The 20,050-nt window shown below is 45.3% G+C and overlaps 1 protein-coding gene across 1 annotated transcript in view; it reads left to right on the top strand.

Moving 5' to 3' along the window:
• The window catches only part of RASIP1 (Ras interacting protein 1), a 284,208-nt gene that overhangs the window by 52,405 nt on the left and 211,753 nt on the right, over nucleotides 1-20,050 (top strand). Inside the window, exon 2 of the mRNA XM_086930409.1 lies at nucleotides 6,071-6,227. Coding sequence (XP_086786535.1) covers nucleotides 6,094-6,227 — 134 coding nt within the window. The 5' untranslated portion in view covers nucleotides 6,071-6,093. The remainder of the gene's footprint in view (nucleotides 1-6,070; nucleotides 6,228-20,050) is intronic.

The following is a 20,050-nucleotide window of genomic DNA, read 5'->3' as shown; positions in this document are numbered from 1 at the left end:
TCAGCTCTTCTTGTCTCTTTAATTCAGCCCTGCAAACAATGCCACGAAGTTATTGGCCCCAAATCAGCTCTTCGCTGACTCTAGCGGGTTAATACCCCGCTCCTTTCACTGTTGTGCTCACCCTCGAAGCCCCGCTATCAGTGTGGCCTTCGTGGCAGCCCCGGCCGGTCCCGACTGCTCTCCCGCCCGCTCTCGACAATCCAACGAGCGGTAGAGAGATTGAGCAGTACTCTCTTGCAGGGACAACAGGCCAGGGGCTGTACACTTACACGCGGCTCCCTCGGCAAGGTCGGGTCCCGGCGTGGACTCGGCGATGGATTCCTCGCTGATCGCGGCCCTCGGTAGAGATGACGCCGTGGGCCAATCAGGTCGCGGCGTTCTCGGCAGGCCTCTTCATTCACCCGGGAGTCAGCCAATGGCAGCGCGGCTCCCGGGGCAGGCCCTCGATGATGCTCACGCCGGCCACCAATCACATCAAGGCCTCAGCGATGACGCTACGGCGCACAGGCCAATCCCCTTGCGGCGTTAGTGAGGGGGCTCGGCTCTCTCCTCCAATCAGGGAGCAGCGGGCTCGTTCTCGGCTTCGGTGGTACCGGCAAGGTACGTCAGACTGTGGGGGGTGCTCCCCGGCCCTGGACAAGGTCGGAACTTAGCGGCAGTAGGTTTCTGGGGGCGGAGGTCACAAATAGACCGCCCTCACGACCGTAGACCTTCTCTGGCAAAACTCACGGGGGAAGACACCTCGATCCCCCGGACCTCATGGAATGCGTGCCGATGAGCACACCGATCTCAGTCCCAGGCCTGCAGTTTAAAATTCACTCACCCAAACGATCTGTAGCACGATCTTCACAGCGTTGTCAGTTTCAATGGAACCTTTCTGACCCTGGGTTCCAGGACAGGAGGCCAGCTCTTCTCATGCCCTTTGAGATTCAATTTAGGAGACACCGCACACAGCAAGGTCTCTTGGAGATCAAGTAAGCAGGGTCACAGCACACAGCAAAGTCCCTCTTCTCCTCAGCTTCAGTTGTTCAGCAGAACAGGTCAGCCCTTAGAACACACAGCAAGGCAATCTTCCTTCAGTTCTCCAGCAGTCCTTCTTCCAGCAGTGGTTCCTCTTGATTGTAGAATCTCCTTGTCTGTTGTCAGGGATCCTTCTCTTATACCCCTAAAAGTCTTTGAAGTTCTTTGAAGTCTTTGTGCAAGTGGGCCCTGAGCCCGGTCTAAACCAGTTCTGGGTGTTGCTGGAGCACTGGGGCTTTCCTGGCTTCCTTCTTTCTTTCAGTATCAGGGACAGAGGTGACAGTCGCCCAGCGGGAGGTGAAGCCAGCATTGTGGTCAGGCAGGCACAGCCCTAGTCACTCCCAGGTGCTATCTCCTCCCACTTCCTTGGCAGCAGATGCAGCCTTTCATCCACGGGCTAACTCAGACAACCTCCTGGGGGCTCTGCAGCCCCTGTCACCCTCAAATCAGATAGTCAATCCACAAAAAGTCCCAGGGACACAGAAAGGTTAGACAAGAGAACAGTCACTTTCTAAAAGTACTATTCTCAAACACAGAATTTAAAAACAACCTTTTCTAAAAGATGTGTTATTGAATTCTGAGTTCAGGGATATCAATCACTTATGTCCCATCTTGTTCTTATGGAAAGATAGGCTGGTATCCATTGGGACCAGCCTCCCCCATGTTAATCTATGGAGCAAGATAACCTTGCAGCAGTGAGCACACAAAATGGCTGCTGCTCACTACCAGAGCATGTTACCTGCACTAGTACATGCTCTACCTTACCCATGCACTGCACCCTGCCCAGGGGGGTACCTTGAACCTTCCATAGGGGTGACTGATGTGCACAGACAGGGAAGGGTTAGGCCCAGCCAGTGGGGACACTGGCCAGGCGGACATGGCAGTCCACTGACTGCACACAGGCACTGCGCTGGCAGGCCTGAGACACCATTTTAGGGCTACTTATGTGGGTGGCGCAATCTGCGCTGCAGGCCCACTAGCAGCATCTGTCATCACCAGCCCTGGCACACAGTGCACTTTACTAGGGACTTCATGGTGATACAAATATGCCAATCAGGTATACCCAATCAATGTGACAATTTACATAGGGAGCACTTACACTCTGGCACTGATCAGCAGTGGCAGAGTGTCCAAAGCATCTAAACCAGCAAAAACGAATTCCAGCACAGCATCAAAAATACAGGGGGCAGAGGCAAAAAGACAGGGGAAAACCACACCAAGGGTGTCAGGTCTAACAGGAGTGATGAGAGATTGATGTCTATTGCTCCAAGGTAGATCCTAAAAGGCATTTATCATGACTCTCTGCAACCAGTGCAGGCTACAGGCAGCTCCCCTGTCTCTTCTAGTGGACACTAGAGAGAATTCTTCCTGGCGTCCATTGACTAGTGCTTGCCATGAACTGCACCTTTGGATCTTCAGAATACAATGTTGTGCATACACCATAGCCACCTGTGACCTGGAACCCTGTTTGTGCTCCTGTGTGGACCCAATAGAGAATGTACCTGGCTGTCTGTGATCAGTGCACACTATGGACTACTGTGTTACTCCTGAGTTACCCCTAAAGCACATTTATTCTTGCTCTCTGTAAACAGTGTGCACCATGATTTGCCCCTTTATCACTTCTGGGTGAACCTTAACAGGCAAACTCTGATACTTGGCTGGGTTTGGTAATTCTCAATGAAAGGGAAAGATTGTTATTTATAGGAACTGGACATTAAACCATAGCCTTCCTGATTTGTAACTTGACACATGTAGGTGTCGCCTTTGCCTGAATTCTTTCTTTGTAGGCTTGAATGCCTGATGACCTTTGACCGCTGCTCAGTAACCAGTACATGCCTGTGGGCTGTCCCACTGCTGCTGCTGGGTATTCTCTAAAGAACATATATCATGGATGTGTTCTTCTGTGCATCACCTTAGGTTACTTGTCATCTCTCCTGGATGGATTTATTATACCTTTTATTATGACCTTCTGTCACTCCTAGGTGGACCCTATAGACGGTGTAACCAAAGCACTACCATGGATTGCTCCTGTGTAGTTCATGAAGAGCTTTTACCATGGCTTCATTTTCCATCACAGCTAGTACAGAGGACATGCTTACAATGAGGGGGCTAAATAGAGCATGGGTTTATTACTTCCTGGGTCCAGACAATGCCATAGGTTTCTCTCTGTGACCCCAGGTTGGATACTATAGAGAGACGCACAGATATATTAATGTAAAGTCGCTCCTCTTCCTGCTGTGGCATCCATGAGTGCAGCAATCTAGCACAGGATAAGAGCACCTCTGTCTATCCCACAACTCCGAAATGCTTGCCAAAAAGGCCACAGTACAATGCAACAACCTTCCAACCAAAAACACGCAAGCAATAGATGATGGGTGTATCGTGCTACCCATCCACTAATGCACTTCAAAGTCTCATCAGGGACACGAAGAACAATATAAATCCAACAACAATGCAATGCAATACTTGTTTTCACTTTCACAGAGACCACTTCCAGCACTTTCTCCAAAAAGAGAGGCAGCATTTGGGCTGGTATTTCTGAGTTCCTGTGTAGCTTGTGTTTTGCCAGTAGATTGAGCTTTGATCTAAACACCTTGGAGGACCTGTCATCATCATCTAGGAGAAATGGCATTCTTTAGCAACAGATTAAAAAAGCATTGATACGGACAAGTTCTATGGCACCAGTGTCCCTCGATAGAGAGCACAGATTCCTCCATGTAGTCGGGAAACCATGATTTCTTTCCTTCTGCTACAAATAATTGCTATATTATGTTAGTCCAGTTTGGTTCAATAGAAGCACACAAAGATTACGACTCCCAGAACACATTAGGTTGTTAAATGAAAGCTTGTGCTTTGAGAATATGCTGGTGGCAATCCTAGCAGAGGCAGATGATGCCTCCCCTCTGCCTATGGCCAACTGTGGCACGTAGAAATTAGGGGCCTGATTTACAAAAGTAAATTTTCATGTGTAGATTTATTTACATTTACTCCTGCACCTAGGTTTATCCTCAAGGTGGAGGGTGCAGAGGACGGCCGGGGGCCGTCCGAACCACACACGCGTGGGATATTTCAGCACGGGGGAAAAATTACAGCCGATGCAAAGCGGAAAACTCCACACTTTGTATTGTATTGCATTCTTATATAGCGCAAACTATCACCCTACGGGTATCCTGGCGAGTGAATTCCATTTGAGACTCCAGGTCTTGTCTGGTGAACAGTGCTGAAACAGCTCACAGTTTCAGCAACATCAGGAGACAGGGGTCATCTTCATTTGTGGTCAAGAGGGCATGCGTATTTGCCCTGGTCCCTCCCACGCATAATACAAAATTATATACTTATATGTGCGGAGATCTCAACCATTGGAGTGGAGCTCTACGCACAATATAAAAAGGAGACTAGGAGGTGCCGATCTCCATCCATAGGTTTGTGAATTTCGTTTTGTTGTAAATAGGTTGTACCACTGTAGTACTGCTTTACCTACTGCAAAATGCAGTTCCTGAATTGGGCGCCAGGTGTTTCTTAGTAGTGTGTTGTACCTTAATTCCTTCAATTGCATCCTCTCCTTAGATGCTCAGCCAGGATGAATGATGTCTGTGTGGAATGTTGGAATGCCTGAAGAGCGAGAGAGTGGAATGTTGGTGTGCCTGCTTGTGTGGTGAGAGTGGCAGTTGGAGAGAGCGGGCTGAGCATCAAAGATGCTGCTCCTGGTGGAACCTGTGATATACTTCCACTGAACCAACCAGTAAACCTTTATACTTGTGTTATACTACCTGGCTACCTCTAGTCATCATTGGATCCAACTTTTTACCATTTCAACATTGTGCTCATTTTATCCTCCTCAAAATGTTGAGGTCACCGTCAGCCATGTCGGAAATTACAACTCTGGCTTGCTAGTAGAAGCGAATCCCGTAGTGCCTAGTCCGTCAGCTCACTGAGCTATCATGCCTGCAAGCAAGGGGACTACATGTGATATGGTCTTTTCATTATGCTGCTGAGAGTGAGGCGTCTTAGCTGCCTCATGAAAGCCTTCCCCTCAAGTATTTATTGACCCCTGCATGCTTGTATATTTTGTGAATAAACACAGACCGGTTTCAATGCTACAAAAAACAGACATGTTTCCTGTTAGCCTTATCTCTTTCCTGCAGCCGCACTCCTCTCCGAGAGGACAGATTTTCCTTTCAAACAAATGTAACGAATCTGGTGTATACGCACACTCTGGAGCCAGGCCACACTCAAGTTACCAGTTACTCTCACCGCTGTGATTTATTACGCTCATACTAGTATACCTAAAACTGCAACTCCCAAAATGCATTGTGATTTATGCTAAAATGCTACGATACGCTGAAGGCGTGACACCTGGCACCAGGAGAACTGGTAGCCATTTGCTGTGCCCTTTATTATTCTACAGATAACAGTTGTAGATAAATGTGTTCCCACCAGGAGTAAAGCATCCTTGCTGCTCAGCACCCCTTGCAAGTGTCACAACACCCACTACTGGTAAATTAAAGTTTAGGACTGGATACAAACTGACCTTGTCTCGGTGAGAAATATTTCTTTGGACGGTGGTTTGTTCGTTATGAGAAGTCAGTGAGTTTACAATTCTCTGCACTAGCAGCAGTGCTTATTTTGTAAAACAAATAAGTGCTAGGCCCCTGTTACAGGACCACTTCAGCTCGCTCCACCCATTACCACTGCCAGCACTGCCAATGACATAAGTTTGAGAATTCAGACTATTCCAGCCACCAAACCTATTATAATGGCCTGGGTTGCCGTTATTAGTTATTTCCAACGAATATTGAATTTATAAATAATTTCTGTTATGCCCTTCTCTAAATAGGTGACCTGCCATAGGTGCCAGTACTGACAATTAAGTGCTAAAGAGCAGCATGATGGTCTTTAGGCCTTACCTGGACATGATGCACGTTTGATTAAACTTGGTGCTCAACTGGGCTTTTACTTGAATGCTGGTTTGGGGTTTAGTGCCCATTTTCTTGGGTTGCTTTAACAGGTCGCTTTATGTCCTCTCGATTTGTTTTTGGTCTGTTTCTAGGGCTGGCAGAGTTACGGTGGACGATGTTCTCAGAAGAGAAAAAGGAAGGAAGTCCCAGATTTGGGAAGCTCAATTTTCCTGTCGGCCTCTGGATTAATTCTCCCAAGAAGCACTTTGCAAAACTGGGCCGGCGCTGGCCCAGCGTCGGCTCCATTAAGTAAGTGTTTGTGGATGTCTGTCTTCACTTCATCTGATATGCTGAATCCTAACTTCCTGCTTCTCCTCTCGTTTTTTTTTTTTTGCTTGTTGCCTTGTTGTTCAGTCGATCAAGTAAACCAGTTTTAATCAATATAGTGCTTAATGTTGGTTTCACCCTGTATTTTTAAAAACAAAATTTGGTAGGTGAGGAAGGAGGCATAGCAAGTTTAAGGGGCCTATTGCAAGATGCGCTATTATGCCACCACAGGGCAATGTTTCACTCAAGATCGGACGATTGTGACCCGACATAATTTGCTCAACATAAATGTTTTCAGTGCAGTTTTCTTCCTTTCGTCCACCTTGGAGCTCTCAGTTCTAACTCTCTCTCTTGCACTTGTTTAAATTGAACTCAATGTGGTACAGCTTGACTCGTTCTCCATCTCGTCACAAAATGCATATTCTTATATTGTGCCATATGCATAGCTTCGAAGCACTGGAAGGGTTTAAAGGAAGAAGCTGCTGTGAGCGGTGGTAGGATGTAACTTGAAGTTACACCAGAGAGAGTCTAGACCTGCCTCAATAATATAATCTGAGATTGTAAGGTATGTCTTGGAAGGTAAAATTAAATCATAGTTGGATTACAAGATGGAAACCCTGAATCCGCGTTTCAATGTTCCTTACTCGGATATCTTTACCTCAGTTATATTAGCCTTTTACATGCAACAGTTGCTCAGAAATTCTCCCCAATTACACAAACGCCACTCGGCCTCTGCCTTCACTCCACTACCGAAGAGTAAAGGACTCTTTGGTTTTGACACAATGCTCACCTTGGTCTAGGAAGGGTAGTTGATAAGGTGGCCACCTCGATCCAGGTCATTAAGGACTGTCTCCAGTTTGAATTTTTTACTTGAAAGTCTTTGTTTATGGGTATGTTTGCCTAAGTAATTCACAGACGCAAAGCAGGACTACAACACATATAATGCACCTGGTTATCTCACAAAACCGATTGTCGGCAGCCTTTTCACCAGGTTGCACGCAGTCTTTGAGTAATTAGGATTTACATTAGGAGTCTTTTTTGTGTAATAGGGAGTGCGCAGACTTTCTTTATAATATCTCACAAAACCCCCATACTGGAAATGGTGTCCGTAATGACCTAAAGGGAGGTGATCACTCTAGCATTGTGACGGGACAGACAGAGCACCGATGGGAACTAGTATGTTCAATTTTAGGGACTCATCAGTTCTAAAGACCCCGTGGTCAGCTGCCCTTTCCAATGCTGCGGATCCTTGCCTTGGGGGCATGCAGGGAGACAAAGGCAGCATGAAAATGGCATGCAGACTCTCAATTTCATGCAAAGAGGCTCATGCTGAGGGCCAGTGGGCCAAGGCATGCGGACAGCAGGTGAGAGCAGTGCATTGAGTACCACGGCAGAGCTAGTATATGAACATACACATTGTACAGTCTGTGAGTATGTCCGTGGTTTGTGTACTGTGCTATAATCCATGCCCTTTATTCACATTTAGTGTTACCAGTCCCTTTTAAACTGCTAGACCCTGGTTCACCCTGATGTGACTTGAGTCCAGCACGCTTCTGTGGTTGTGCAGTGAACCTACACTAAAGGGCCCTAGGAGGTAGGAGTAAACCCAGTCAGGAGTTATTTGTTTGAACCATCTGACTTATTTGCACTCATATGTTTTTATATCTTTGGAAGTGGACGGCTCCAGAATAAAGTTATTATTGCGTACACTCTCCAATTTTAACACGAGCACTTTCCTTTTTCACAATTCACAATGCACTGCTTTCAGTTACAAACACATAACAGCCACTGATCACTCTGGGCATCAACATCGCTGCAGTTAACCATCTCATTATAATACCTCTAGAGATGGTTGTAACACGGATTGCCTACTCGGTGAAGTAGTCCAGATGATGAATTGGCCCTTAGTTAGAGGCACACACATAGTCATCAACACATAGACATTCTTCTCTTTTCAAGACCCACAGTTACTCTTTATGTATTCTATATCTTGATAGGGGGAATGTGCAGAGGTCGTTAAATATTCCCTCGGACCCTCAACCCATCTTTTTGTTTTTTGAAGTTTTATAGTGTGCGGCCATTGAGTCTTGTTTATACTCCGCTAAATAGTAAAGAAATATATTTAAGTGTAACTTAAGAAAGGCTGCTAATAAGTCTTTGGGCTTTTTCAAGCCCAAATTAGTCTTAAGACATCCGGAGAATGTTGTGTAACAGAGGCTATATTACTATTACTGGCTAATCCCTTGAGCAGTAAAAACATATATCGCTCAAGGCATTGTGATCGCCCCAATCTGTGGGCAGGATCTCTTTTTTTTAAAACAATGGTATAAAATCTATAATGGAGTCTTTCATCTCCTCTAAATGATATTAACGTGTTGCTCGGTCCCCCTATGGTATCAAGTAAGTCCTCCAGACAGTGAGCAGTAAGATACTTAAAAAGCCCCCCCTCCCTCCCACCCCCCCTTTTTCCTGCATAATGGTGAGTACTTCGGTATGAATGTCTTGTATCCTAAGGCCTCCTCTAAGCTATGCATTAAAATCACCACAAAGTAAAAAATATACTAAAAAAGTATGATTATCAACCTTTAGTTTGTACATGAGATATACAAGTAAACAGGCTATCATAGTGTGGATAACTAGCAGTAATACAATCAGTTATATAAATCTATAAAATAAAAAACCATATTAGTCTTTGGGACATGAATTATTAACACTAAAAAGGAAGAGGAACCAGATGTAACCTGTGATATTTCCAAATGGAGACTTAGGCTAACCCAAATGGCCTATCCTCCGGTCGCACGACCATTCGGAGAAGGAATAGCCGGGCTTGAATAACAAATGTAACCCTCTAAATACGGAGCAACAGTGATCCAAGTCTCCTGCAATAGAATTAAAATCATACTTGGAAACAAAGAATGCCAATCCAGTCCTCATTATTAATCTTCTCTTTTAGGCCTACCACGTTCCAGCTAAAGGCAGAAAGAGTTCTATATATAGAGAAAGAGATGCATCTACTGTTGACCTTATATGAGGGGTAACAGTAGGTGTTACTAGCGATTTATCAATCATGGGTAAGATGCAGGCAGTAGCGGAAGATAGAACTGTTTTAGGACTAGTAAATCAATCCAAGTCGGAGAGTGCATCGAATCTGTTAGATGTGGGTACCGGGCGCAAAACAGAAGGTGTATGCTGTGGAACCTGAGCTACAGTGCACTGGAAGGTATTAAACTAATTATATCTGTCTGTCTAAAACTATCTGAATGTGTGTTACCGGTCCCATGGGAGGTGGTTAGACTTGTGATCTGTGCGCTACGATTTAGAGATAAATTACGTGGGCTCTGGCCAAGATGGGCAGGAGGTCTATAAAAAAAACCTAATGGGTCCAGGGAAATGGAGGTTCTTGCCAGATTACTAAGTCTAGCTTTAAATAGCGGATGGCATGTCAGGTTTGGAAAACTAAAACGAATCACAATAGTTTCCCTTGGATTCCGGATGATTAGGCCCGATCCATGCAGGGGCGCAACTAGGTCTTAATTTCGGGGGGGGGGGGCTAACATGGCAGATGAAGGGGCGTGGCTAATGTAAATCAATAGGGCGGAGCTAAAATGGCAGATAATTAGGATCGGTTAATGCTCAGGTCAAGCTGAGAAAAAAATTTGGTGAATTCTGCATTTGAAACTGGACAACAATTAAAGCACACATTTTTGTTAGTTTGATGCATTGCCCCCCAAAACCCATACTCACCCTGAATCTTAAAATTGTAAATGTATTTGAGATTATATAGCGCACAGCTACCCGCAGTGGGTTTCCCGGCGCTTGCTTAGGGAACCCGTCCTGGTATTCCCCTGTGAGATATCCCGGCAGGGTATCCACAAGGTGAAAGCCAGGCATCCCGCCGCGAGGGGCCGTTGTGGAGATTAAGCAAGCTATTGCCCAGAGTCGCAGAGTGTGAACCTGTGAGTCGAGAAGGCACCGGAGCGAGAATTATCAAGTCCGTGGAATTTTTTTAGCCCAAGACCCGCCGAGGCGGGGAATTGAACCCTGGTCCAGGGCCGATCTCAGCTTCCGGGTCTGCCGCCTCTAACCCCTGAGCCACACTTCTCCACTTTACCCCTGGCACACCAAAACACATACCCACGCTGAACCTTAAAATTAACCCCCTCACACCCTAAAACCCATACCCGCCCTGAAATCTATAATTACCCCTGGCACCCCAAAACCCATACCCATCCTATCCCTAAAATTATCCCTCCCCGGCACCCCAAAACCCATACCCACCCCACACCCTAAAATTACCCCCTGGCACCCCAAAACCCAATACCACCCTGAACCCTAAAATCACCCCCCTGGAGCCCCAAAACCCATACCCGCCCTGAACCTTAAATTACCCCTGGCACCCCAGAAACCATACCCATGCTGAACCATAAATTCCCCCTTGCCCCCCAAAACCCAAACCCACCCTGAACCTTAAAATTACCCCAGGCACCCCAAAACCCATACCCATACCCATGCTGAACCATAAATTCCCATCTGGCACCCCATACCCACCATGAAACCTAAAATAGCCCCCTGACATCCCAAACCCACACCTGCCCTAAACCTTAAAATTACCCCTGGCACTATAAAACACATACCCACGCTGAACCCTAACATTAATTCCATGGCACCTCAAAACCCACACCCACCCTGAACCTTAAAATTACCCCTGGGACCCCAAACCCCATACCCATGCTGAACCATAAATTCCCCACTGGCACCCCATAACCCATACCCACCCTGAACCCTAAAATTGCCCCCTGACACCCCAAAACCCACACCTGCCCTGAACCCAAAAATTACCCCTGGCACACCAAAACACATACCCACGCTGAACCCTAAAATGTCCCCTGGCACCCCAAAACCCATACCTATCTTGAACCCTAAAATTGCCCCCTGGAACCCCAAAACCCATACCCGCTCAGAACCCTAAAATTACCCCCTGGCACCCCAATCCGTAACCCACCCTGAACCATAAAATTACTCACTGGCACCCTAAAACCCACACCCACCCTGAACTCTAAAATTACCCACTAGCACCCCAAAAAAAAATGAACACTACACACTTACACTACATTTGCATATTTGGAGGGGACTGTCCTCTTTGTATAGGCATTTTGTATGTATAGGCATTTTATATAGCGCACTACTTACCCGTAGGGTCCCAAGGCGCTTCGACCGCTGCGAAACCCTTCCTGGCTTCCCTGAGAGATGGTCCCTTAATGGGTATCTCCAGGGTGAGACCAGGCATCCCCGGCGGTCTGGTGGGGCCGTTAGTGAAGATGAGGCAAGCTAATGCCCAGAGTTGCCGAGTGTGATCGTTGATCAGAGTGGGCACCGAGGCGAGAGAATTATCGAGTCCGCTGACCCTGGTCCAGAAACCTGCCGCGCCGGGAATCGAACCCTGGTCCCGGGCCGTCCTCTGCTCTCGGGTCTGCCGCCTCTAACCATTCACAGTAACCTAGATATGCAGGCAGTAGGTAATGCTGTTCTGAAAAATGCATTAAAGTTACTGGAACTTACACAAAAAACTGCTGCTTGCTCTTCTGATACTATACTGTGGAGTCTGGCTGATCAGCAGCACTGTGTCCTGGCATCCAGCCCCTCCCGAAGGTCTCACTGTGTAGATCAATGTGGGTCAAATGCACAGACAGCAGGGGGAAAGGGATGGCCAGTGCAGGTGAAGCTTTTCCTTTGTAAATTAATTCCTGCTGGCGTCATAGCCCAGGGTTTGCTGTCTGTGCACTTGTATGGAATACACATCTATACAAGTGCACAGACAGCACACCCTGGGCTAAGATGCCAGCTGAAATTCCTTTACAAAGGAAAAGCATCACCTTAACTGGCCATGCCTTCCCCCTGCTGTGCACATCTTCACACCCCATGCTCACAACCCATCAAGTGCTTAGGTGAAATCCCTGCCTTCAGGCAAGGATTTCACCTCTGCGCCACTCTAAAGGAAACACAAGAGGTCAGGGCAGGGGGGTCGGTTCACTCGCTGAAACTGTTCAGAGGCTTGCTGTCTGGCTCGGTCTGCTGGGCCTCTCAGAGAGCATTAAAAAAATCACATTCTCAGATCGGATGCGCAGCCTTCCTGCACCATTTCAGTGCGTGTCATCTTAGCCCGGGCAGAGGAGGCGACGCGGGGGGGGGCTGAAGCCCGGTGAGCCCAATGGGTGTTGCGCGCCTGGATCCATGCACATCTTCTAAAGTGCAAGATGTCCTTGGGATGCCAAAACGGCATAGCTCTATATCGTGCCAGCGAATCTAAAGTTTTATTAAAGAGTTGCTCATGAGCTTCGCGCTGGTGAGGGAACCCCTATCAGTACGGTCACGTACTGGCAAGCAGCTGGAGGGACATTAATAACTGGTAAATGTGTCTGTAGCTGCGGCTGTACTGGGATAGCTCTATCTTCTATGTCCCGCGTGATATTTGAAAAATTAGAAAAGGTAGTAGACAATTAAACTACATTCTTCCTGCCTAAAGTATTTTTATTGCCTGAATGATCTGCGTGGACTAGTGGGTTGCTGAAAACTAAAAGGGCCTGTGCTAGAGAAATGTGCTCTACCAAAGGTTCATTAAGGCTTTTATTCGCAGTTCGGTGCCTGGTGGACATGTTTAATGTAATTCCTTTGGCAGGGCCTAAGAGGCCAGCGCCAGGTGCTGCCAAGTTCGTCTCACTGGTGTCCACTCGGGAAACCAGAGGTGAGAGAACAGTGTTAATCGTTGAGCAGAGTTTCTCTGAGAAACTTTGTAAATGACTAACCACAAGGTCGTTGATGGAATTGATAATATGCAACTTGTCTTCCTGTGAGAATAAGTCTAAAACTGGAGCTTCTGAGCTTGATGTTAAAACAGTCATGGGCTCAGTCTCAGACACTTGTAAAGTCTCAGGAGGAGATAAAAGGGGGCTAACCATTTGCTTGCGAGTCTTACAGAGTTTAGATTTCTTTGGTAGTGTTGTAAGCAGAGACTTATTTTTCGGAGCATTGGAGGAAGAAGAGGGGGAGACCGTGAAAGGAGTGGCCGCACAGTTCGTTATAGGACCTTGGATAGTAAGAGGAACAGCACTGTTTCAGGGCGAAACTGTGGACACATGCAGAGGAGTGCAAGCGGATAGACCAGGTAAAAACTCGCTAGAACCATCCGAGTTTATGAAAAGCCTTCATTCTGTTCGGGCAACAAGGGCCTCAGAGAGTGGGCCCAGCTCAGCCTCAAACAGTCCCCTCCCCCTTTTGATTTTGTTGCTCTCTGGGACTTTGATTCCTACCAGGGAGTTAGCAGGCAGCAAAGGCAGCAGCCGCAGACCTAGATGACCCGCACTGCGGGAGATGACGTGGTGCTGTAAGCGCCGGGGTAAGTACCCTCCCCCTTTTGGTTGTGCTTCCACCAAGCGAGCTCCAGACATGTGGCCATATCCATAAGCAACGGCCTTCCAGCAGCTTCTTCCCTTATAGAGGGTCATACAAATAGTATCTCTGCCATGAACCAAGCTTTCAACCGTAAGGTTAGGGCCTCCTTCCTTTTGAAGGGAGAGGACCTGAGATCCAAACAACCAAAGCAGGGAAAGGGCTTGAGGAACTTGAGACATCTCTAGTTTCCTTGGAAGGACTCATTCTAGTGTTAAAGTTATCCGAGCCCCAATGAACTAATATAGAGTCTTGATGCTGAACAATGATATGAGAATTCTTGTTACCATAACTGCTCCTGAAGTTGCAAGAAGGGAGACCTTGGCATTCACTTTGAATCAAAATGCTGGCATGGCTAATAGAAAAGATGGGATACAGAATGTATGGTCTAATGATTTAAAGTAAAGGAGTAAAGTATACGCAGTGCACTGAACTCAATCAAGAGACTGCATTACAACTGAACGAAGATAAATCAACTCACTGCATTTCATGAGAAGAAGCCAGCCTTTTTCTCTATGCATAGTGCATAAGGTAACATTCCACCGAACAACAAACAATCTTAAGCAAACCACGGCCCCCTCACGGAAGGAGAGAAGTAGAACCCATAGCGGGAAGTGGCTACATAACGCAACGTTTTTATATCTCATCTTCACTGATTGGACTTTTATTTATGGCTCCTGCCCCTATGTTTGATTTTCTTTTCTTCACTTTTGTAAGTTTTTTTTTAAACTCTTTTTATTAAAGAAATTCAATAAGCAATGCAAAAAGAAAACAAATAAACAAAACATCAGGTGAACTCATACAATCTTCAACACATAGGTCACTGTGGCCAGGTACAGAATTACATGCAATAATAAACAATACTAGGATCAAGGGGATTCCTGCACTTCCGTTTCCAAACTTAACTGTGGTGGCTCACAGATGCCTCCACGGTGGGTATTCCATACTCCCCATACCTTCCCCCACTTCTTCAGGCATCCTCTGGCAACAAACACTGATTTCTCCCATAACATACACCAGTCAATATCTTCCGACCACTTAGTGACTCGGGCAGTTGACTGGCTCCCCAGAGCTGAGCTATATTGTGCTTGGGCACCATGTATGTCAGTGTGACCCACTGCTTCTGGTACACATTCAGATCTGTGGGCTCCCACACATTCAACAGACACCTTTGGGCTTCCGGTCGTAACTCCGCCCCCAAAACATCCCTTAGTATATTGTGGATCTTTGTCCAAAATGCCTGTATCGCCACACAGTGCCAAAGGATATGCATTAGGGTGCCGGACTATCCACACTCTCTCTTACACTCTCCGCTCCCTCCTTGTCCCTTCCGTACCAGTCGAGGCTCAGTTATATAGGACCTATGCAATATCTTCAGTTGTATGAGCCGGAGCCTCATCTGAATCACCACAACCTTTGGGGAGGAAACTGCCTCCACCCATTCCTCATCATCCAATTCTAACCCATCTGCACTCCACTGGGCTCTAATTTGCGCCAGCGGGCTCTCCATGTTATTGACCAGCTTCCAGTATACCAGAGAAATAGTTTTCTCAGGAATATGCCCATCTAGCACCCGATCCCCAAGAGGCGACGACTCTGGGAGTACCATGCCTTTAGGCACGTGAGTGGCAAGCGCGTGTCTCACTTGCAGATATCGGTAATGCTCATTATTGTGCAGACTACACATTGTTTGAAGAGAATCGAATGCGTGTACCACGTCCTTTCCTCAAGCATCTTATATCTGAGTGATTCCAATAAGGTCCCATTTGTCGAACCCCTTAGTTTTCCATAGGCTACCCAGTTTCTCTGAATTCAACAGGGGAGTGGCCAATGTAAGCCTACCTTCCCAACCTAGGTATCTATTAGCCACATGCCACACCTGTACCGCATGCACGGTTGGGCCAGTCAACGCAAACTTCCCCGGCCTGGCATACAGAGCTCTATCCATCATCCCTCCCGGTGCCTGACCACGGTCCATGGCGTATCCTGGGTCACCCGGGGGTCCGTAGACAATATGGTTTACAGCAGCCAGTTGCGATGCCCAATAATATTTCTTTAAATCTGGGAGTCCGATCCCGCCTTCATACCAGTTAATTTAGTGAATGCTATTCGAGGCTTACCATCCCACAAGAGTTGTCTCTGGAGAGCCTCTATCTCCCTGAAATAGGAGGCAGGTACAGGGTCCATCGAGTTCTGCAGGGCATATAGGAACCGGGACAAAACAATCCTCTTAATGGCAAGACCTTAGTCTTGACTCGTTTCATGCAAAGATGCTCATGGTTCAATCATGCTTTCCTGTGTTGCTGGCCCATTATTCAGTTGGAAATGTATTTGTGGGTCATCTGTGTAATCTGGAGGTTCACTTTATGTTGCTTTAAGAGCTGAACTAAGGGCCACATATAAATAAAGTGAAGATCGAATGGGAGAGATCTAAGGAACTCTACAATATACTACACAGGAGGACATTTCCATTCCAACTTATAAGCTACTATTGGAAAGGAAAGGTCTAATCCATCCAAGGTGGTTCCAACAGCCCCTAATTGGCCTGTAATCTAATGGCTGATCAAGCACACTATGACTGAGATCGCCATATTCTACAAAACACATGCTGAGACGATTGCTGTTGGCCACCCTGCCGCTTAATGATGATGTTAACTTTATCATCATCGATTTGAGATTATTATTGTGAAACTTGATCTTATGTGTCTTTTTCATTATTATTGGATTTTGGATATAATACATCTATACTATTTAGAGCCCTGAAGAAGTCTCTCTCTAGGCGAAATGTGTGAATATTGGATTTTAATGACTGAACTTATTTATTAATAAAGAAAATATTGGACCTGGCAATTTCTTCAAGTCATCATGGATAATTGATATCATTTGAACTTTAAACAATACTTTAATTTGATGTGTGCTGATTCCACTTTCTTTGTGCTCGTTATATACTTGGATGTGTCTTCTTACCTTCATTTTTGAGAATCTTGATAGGGAAAGGGATGCTTGAGATGGTCGACACCTTCGTGTCAAACCGTGACAATACTATGCTGTTACATTGAGGGAAGTACTTTGGGAGGTAAGCAAATCCAGTAGCCGTTGGTGTAATTAAGTAAATTTATTAGTCATAGGTTAGATAGTAAAGATGGCCCCACCGGGAGCAGCATCCAGCTGCTCAGCCCCACTCACTCAAACTGACCACACATTCAAACCATGCATACACACACATTCTGATGATATCACACACACAGGCTGAGCAGCAAGGAAGGAGAAGACCAGAATATAACACATGCTTCACATATTTTGGAACTATTCTCTTCCGTAGAGAGGTGGCGTGTTTCTAAAGAGCAGAAAGAAGTGTTTAAGACAGGCAGCTGGACACAACTCAACAAAAAGGGATTGAACTGTACATTCAGACTGAACAAGAACTGTAGGTTAATTAGGATTCTTTTTGGCCTGATTTTATTCCTACTTTATTAATAGTTTAACAGTATCCATTTCTCTTTATCTTTGCTGATTTTCTTTGATTGTGATTTACCTTTTTTTACTAGCGTTTTATATTTTTCACTAATTTGGGTTGGAACTTTATGGCTTTATATCTTAAATGTATTATACATTGGCTAGTTGTTGCACACATATCATTGTAGCATTAAAAAAACACAGAGACTGAGACCTCTTTATAAAATAACAATAGGTTGGCAACTAGTAAGTGAGAAGAATGAGTATTGGTAAAATATTAGTTAACCAATCATCTGAGTTAAGGTAAAACAGGAGGAGGCAGGAATAAAGGTCTGGAAGTAAGGAGGGTGAGGATAGGAAAAAGAGCAGGTCAAATATGCAACAAATGCTATTGAGTATTTTACAGTAGCAAAATTCATTGATGCGCCCTGTACAAAAGCCAGATTGATAGGGTGCTAACAGATTTTTGTTTTCTATGAAGGCGTTGAGGTGCACAGAAAGACACTTTTCCATGCATTTGCTAAGCCATTGTAGGTTTGTGGTAGGTAAGTTATTGCTGTTGTGGCTCAACCTGTGTATTTATAGGAGAGGACAATCTGTCCTGTTTTTAGAGCGTCCGGAAAGATTACTTCTTATATGATAAGTGGATTCGTTGTTACCATAGTGTAATAAAAAGTTGAAGCATTGTATCATTCAGTCTGGAATGACACTGTCATGGAGGAAGTTTGACTGAAGCGATGTAATTATTTTTGTTAGCTGATCTTCAGACATGTGCATATGACCAGGGGTGGAGATTGAGGAGAGATAGATATTTTGTAGGGTATTTGAGGCCACTGAATTGATCAATTCCTTTAGTAAGGACATTTTGCAGATGACATTTTGTGAATCCTGATATTTGACATTTTAATTGATACATACTTTACTCTGGTTGAGGTGTGGTGCATAGTTTAACGATGTAAATAAGTTCAAACATCTTCTTTATAGCATTCTGAATCCTATCTAGCTGATAACAAGTTTTTGCAGCTTTTAAGGCTCATTAAAATATTAACAATTCATCTGATCTCATGCTCTCTATTTTACAGAGCTTTACTTTCAAGGAATTGCTTATTGTTGAACCAATGGTTATTGATACTGAGAGTACTTTGATCTAAGCAAGCTATCATGGAAGAGCGGATTCATTACATAAATCAGTTTACCTTTGCGAATACGTTTGTTAACATAAGTTGGAGGGAGTGCTCTTTTTAGGAGCAAGGGCCCTCACACACCCGAGGGGTGTCATGCTTCATCATCGGGCAGCTCCAATTGGGCAAGCGCTGTAATGCCCAACTGACCCTGCGAGGGGGCTCTTTGTCGAAGTTCTTTTCTTTTCTGCCGATGTGAAATGTGAAGTTGGATGACTGGGTGTGAGTAGAATGGAAAAAAGAGTGTGTTCTAAAAATTACTATAGGGATCCGAAGGCTATTTTAATCACTTGGTCCCTTTGTCATAGTTAAAAACGTGAAATGAGCGAGTGATAGATATAATGGTCTATCCTTGCTACAGTTGGTGTGAGTCAAGGGTCAACATGTTTCATGCCTTTTACTGTCCTGTAGGATCATGGCATTTCGTCAGGACCAGTCAACCTCTTTCTACTCAAGTTTTTCAGTAGTCTGTTTTTCAAGGCGAGGGCCACGACCAAAGCTCAAAAGCCATTCTGCTTACTACATTTTGAATTTGCTGAATCCTCTCACGAATGCCAATGAGCATGCCATTCCTATAACCGAGAAGGACCAGACACAAGCACCAACGATCATGGATCCTATCTGAGATGGAATAAGTAAAAGGAACTTTTTTGAGAGACCGAGTTGTAAAATAGTTGAACCTGGCCTTTTGAATCTGAAAGATCTTTATCAAAACAGATTCCCAGTCCTTGACCTTCCCAACAGGAGAAGGCACATGGCAAAACCCCCAGGCCAGAGCTGTATAGTGCAGCACATCCGGTCTTCTCCAGTGACCAAGAGCTCAGTTTATCAGAGTTCATTTTCAGAAAATTAGTTGTCGTCCAATCATCAATGACAGCCAAACACTCTCCTACACAATTAGAAGGATTGGTGGAGAGCTGGCCAAATCTCAGCAAAAGCAGAGTATCTTCCAAAGATGCTACTCATAAGGATTCAAGAAAATAGAGACATCAGAACTTTGAGAAACTGCAGGTTTATCATCGATGCATTTCAGAAAAAAGACTTGTAGAATTGGTTTTATATATCTGTTATAGCATTATGTTATGTTATAACATTTCTAGATCGCAGCAAAGAGGTGTCCTGGCACTAAACAGAGCTATAAGTGACAGAATCGGTGAAAAATAGAGTTAGCTCCGAAATAACAGGTCTTTAATGCTTTCTTGAAGTGAAGTAATGGGGCAATCCTCCACAGAATGCTTGGGAGCTTGTTCAAAATGTGGCAGCCCAAAGGGAGAAACACCGCCCAAACAAGACCAGCTGAAGCAGCATGCCCCTGAGGATCGAAGGCACAAAATAGTGTGGACCTAAATGGTGAACAACTTTGAAAACATGACACAAGGATTTAAAGACAATATTTTTTTCCACTGGAAGCAAGTAGATAGTCTTCAAATTCGCTGAACTGAAAGAGAAACAAGGCAGTCCAAGACACAGTCTGGCCACCATATTAGAACCCTTTGCAGTTTTTTTATTAGGCCCATATCCATGCCCTACCAGAGAGAATTGCAGGGATCCAGGGCCATATGTACGAAGCCAATTTGCGATCGCAAACGCAGAAATTCGCAGAATTTCAACATTTGCAATTGCAAATTAGCAATGTGCAATGTAGCAAACAAAAACCCCTTGCAAAATAAGGAATCACAAATTCCCTAATTTGCAATTGCGTTTAAGGAATCGCAAATTGCG

This window comes from Lissotriton vulgaris, chromosome 7 (assembly GCF_964263255.1).
Source record: "Lissotriton vulgaris chromosome 7, aLisVul1.2, whole genome shotgun sequence".
Lineage (NCBI taxonomy): Eukaryota > Metazoa > Chordata > Amphibia > Caudata > Salamandridae > Lissotriton > Lissotriton vulgaris.
The sequence above is the reverse complement of the archived record's forward strand: the minus strand, read 5'-3'. Positions and strand labels throughout refer to the sequence as shown.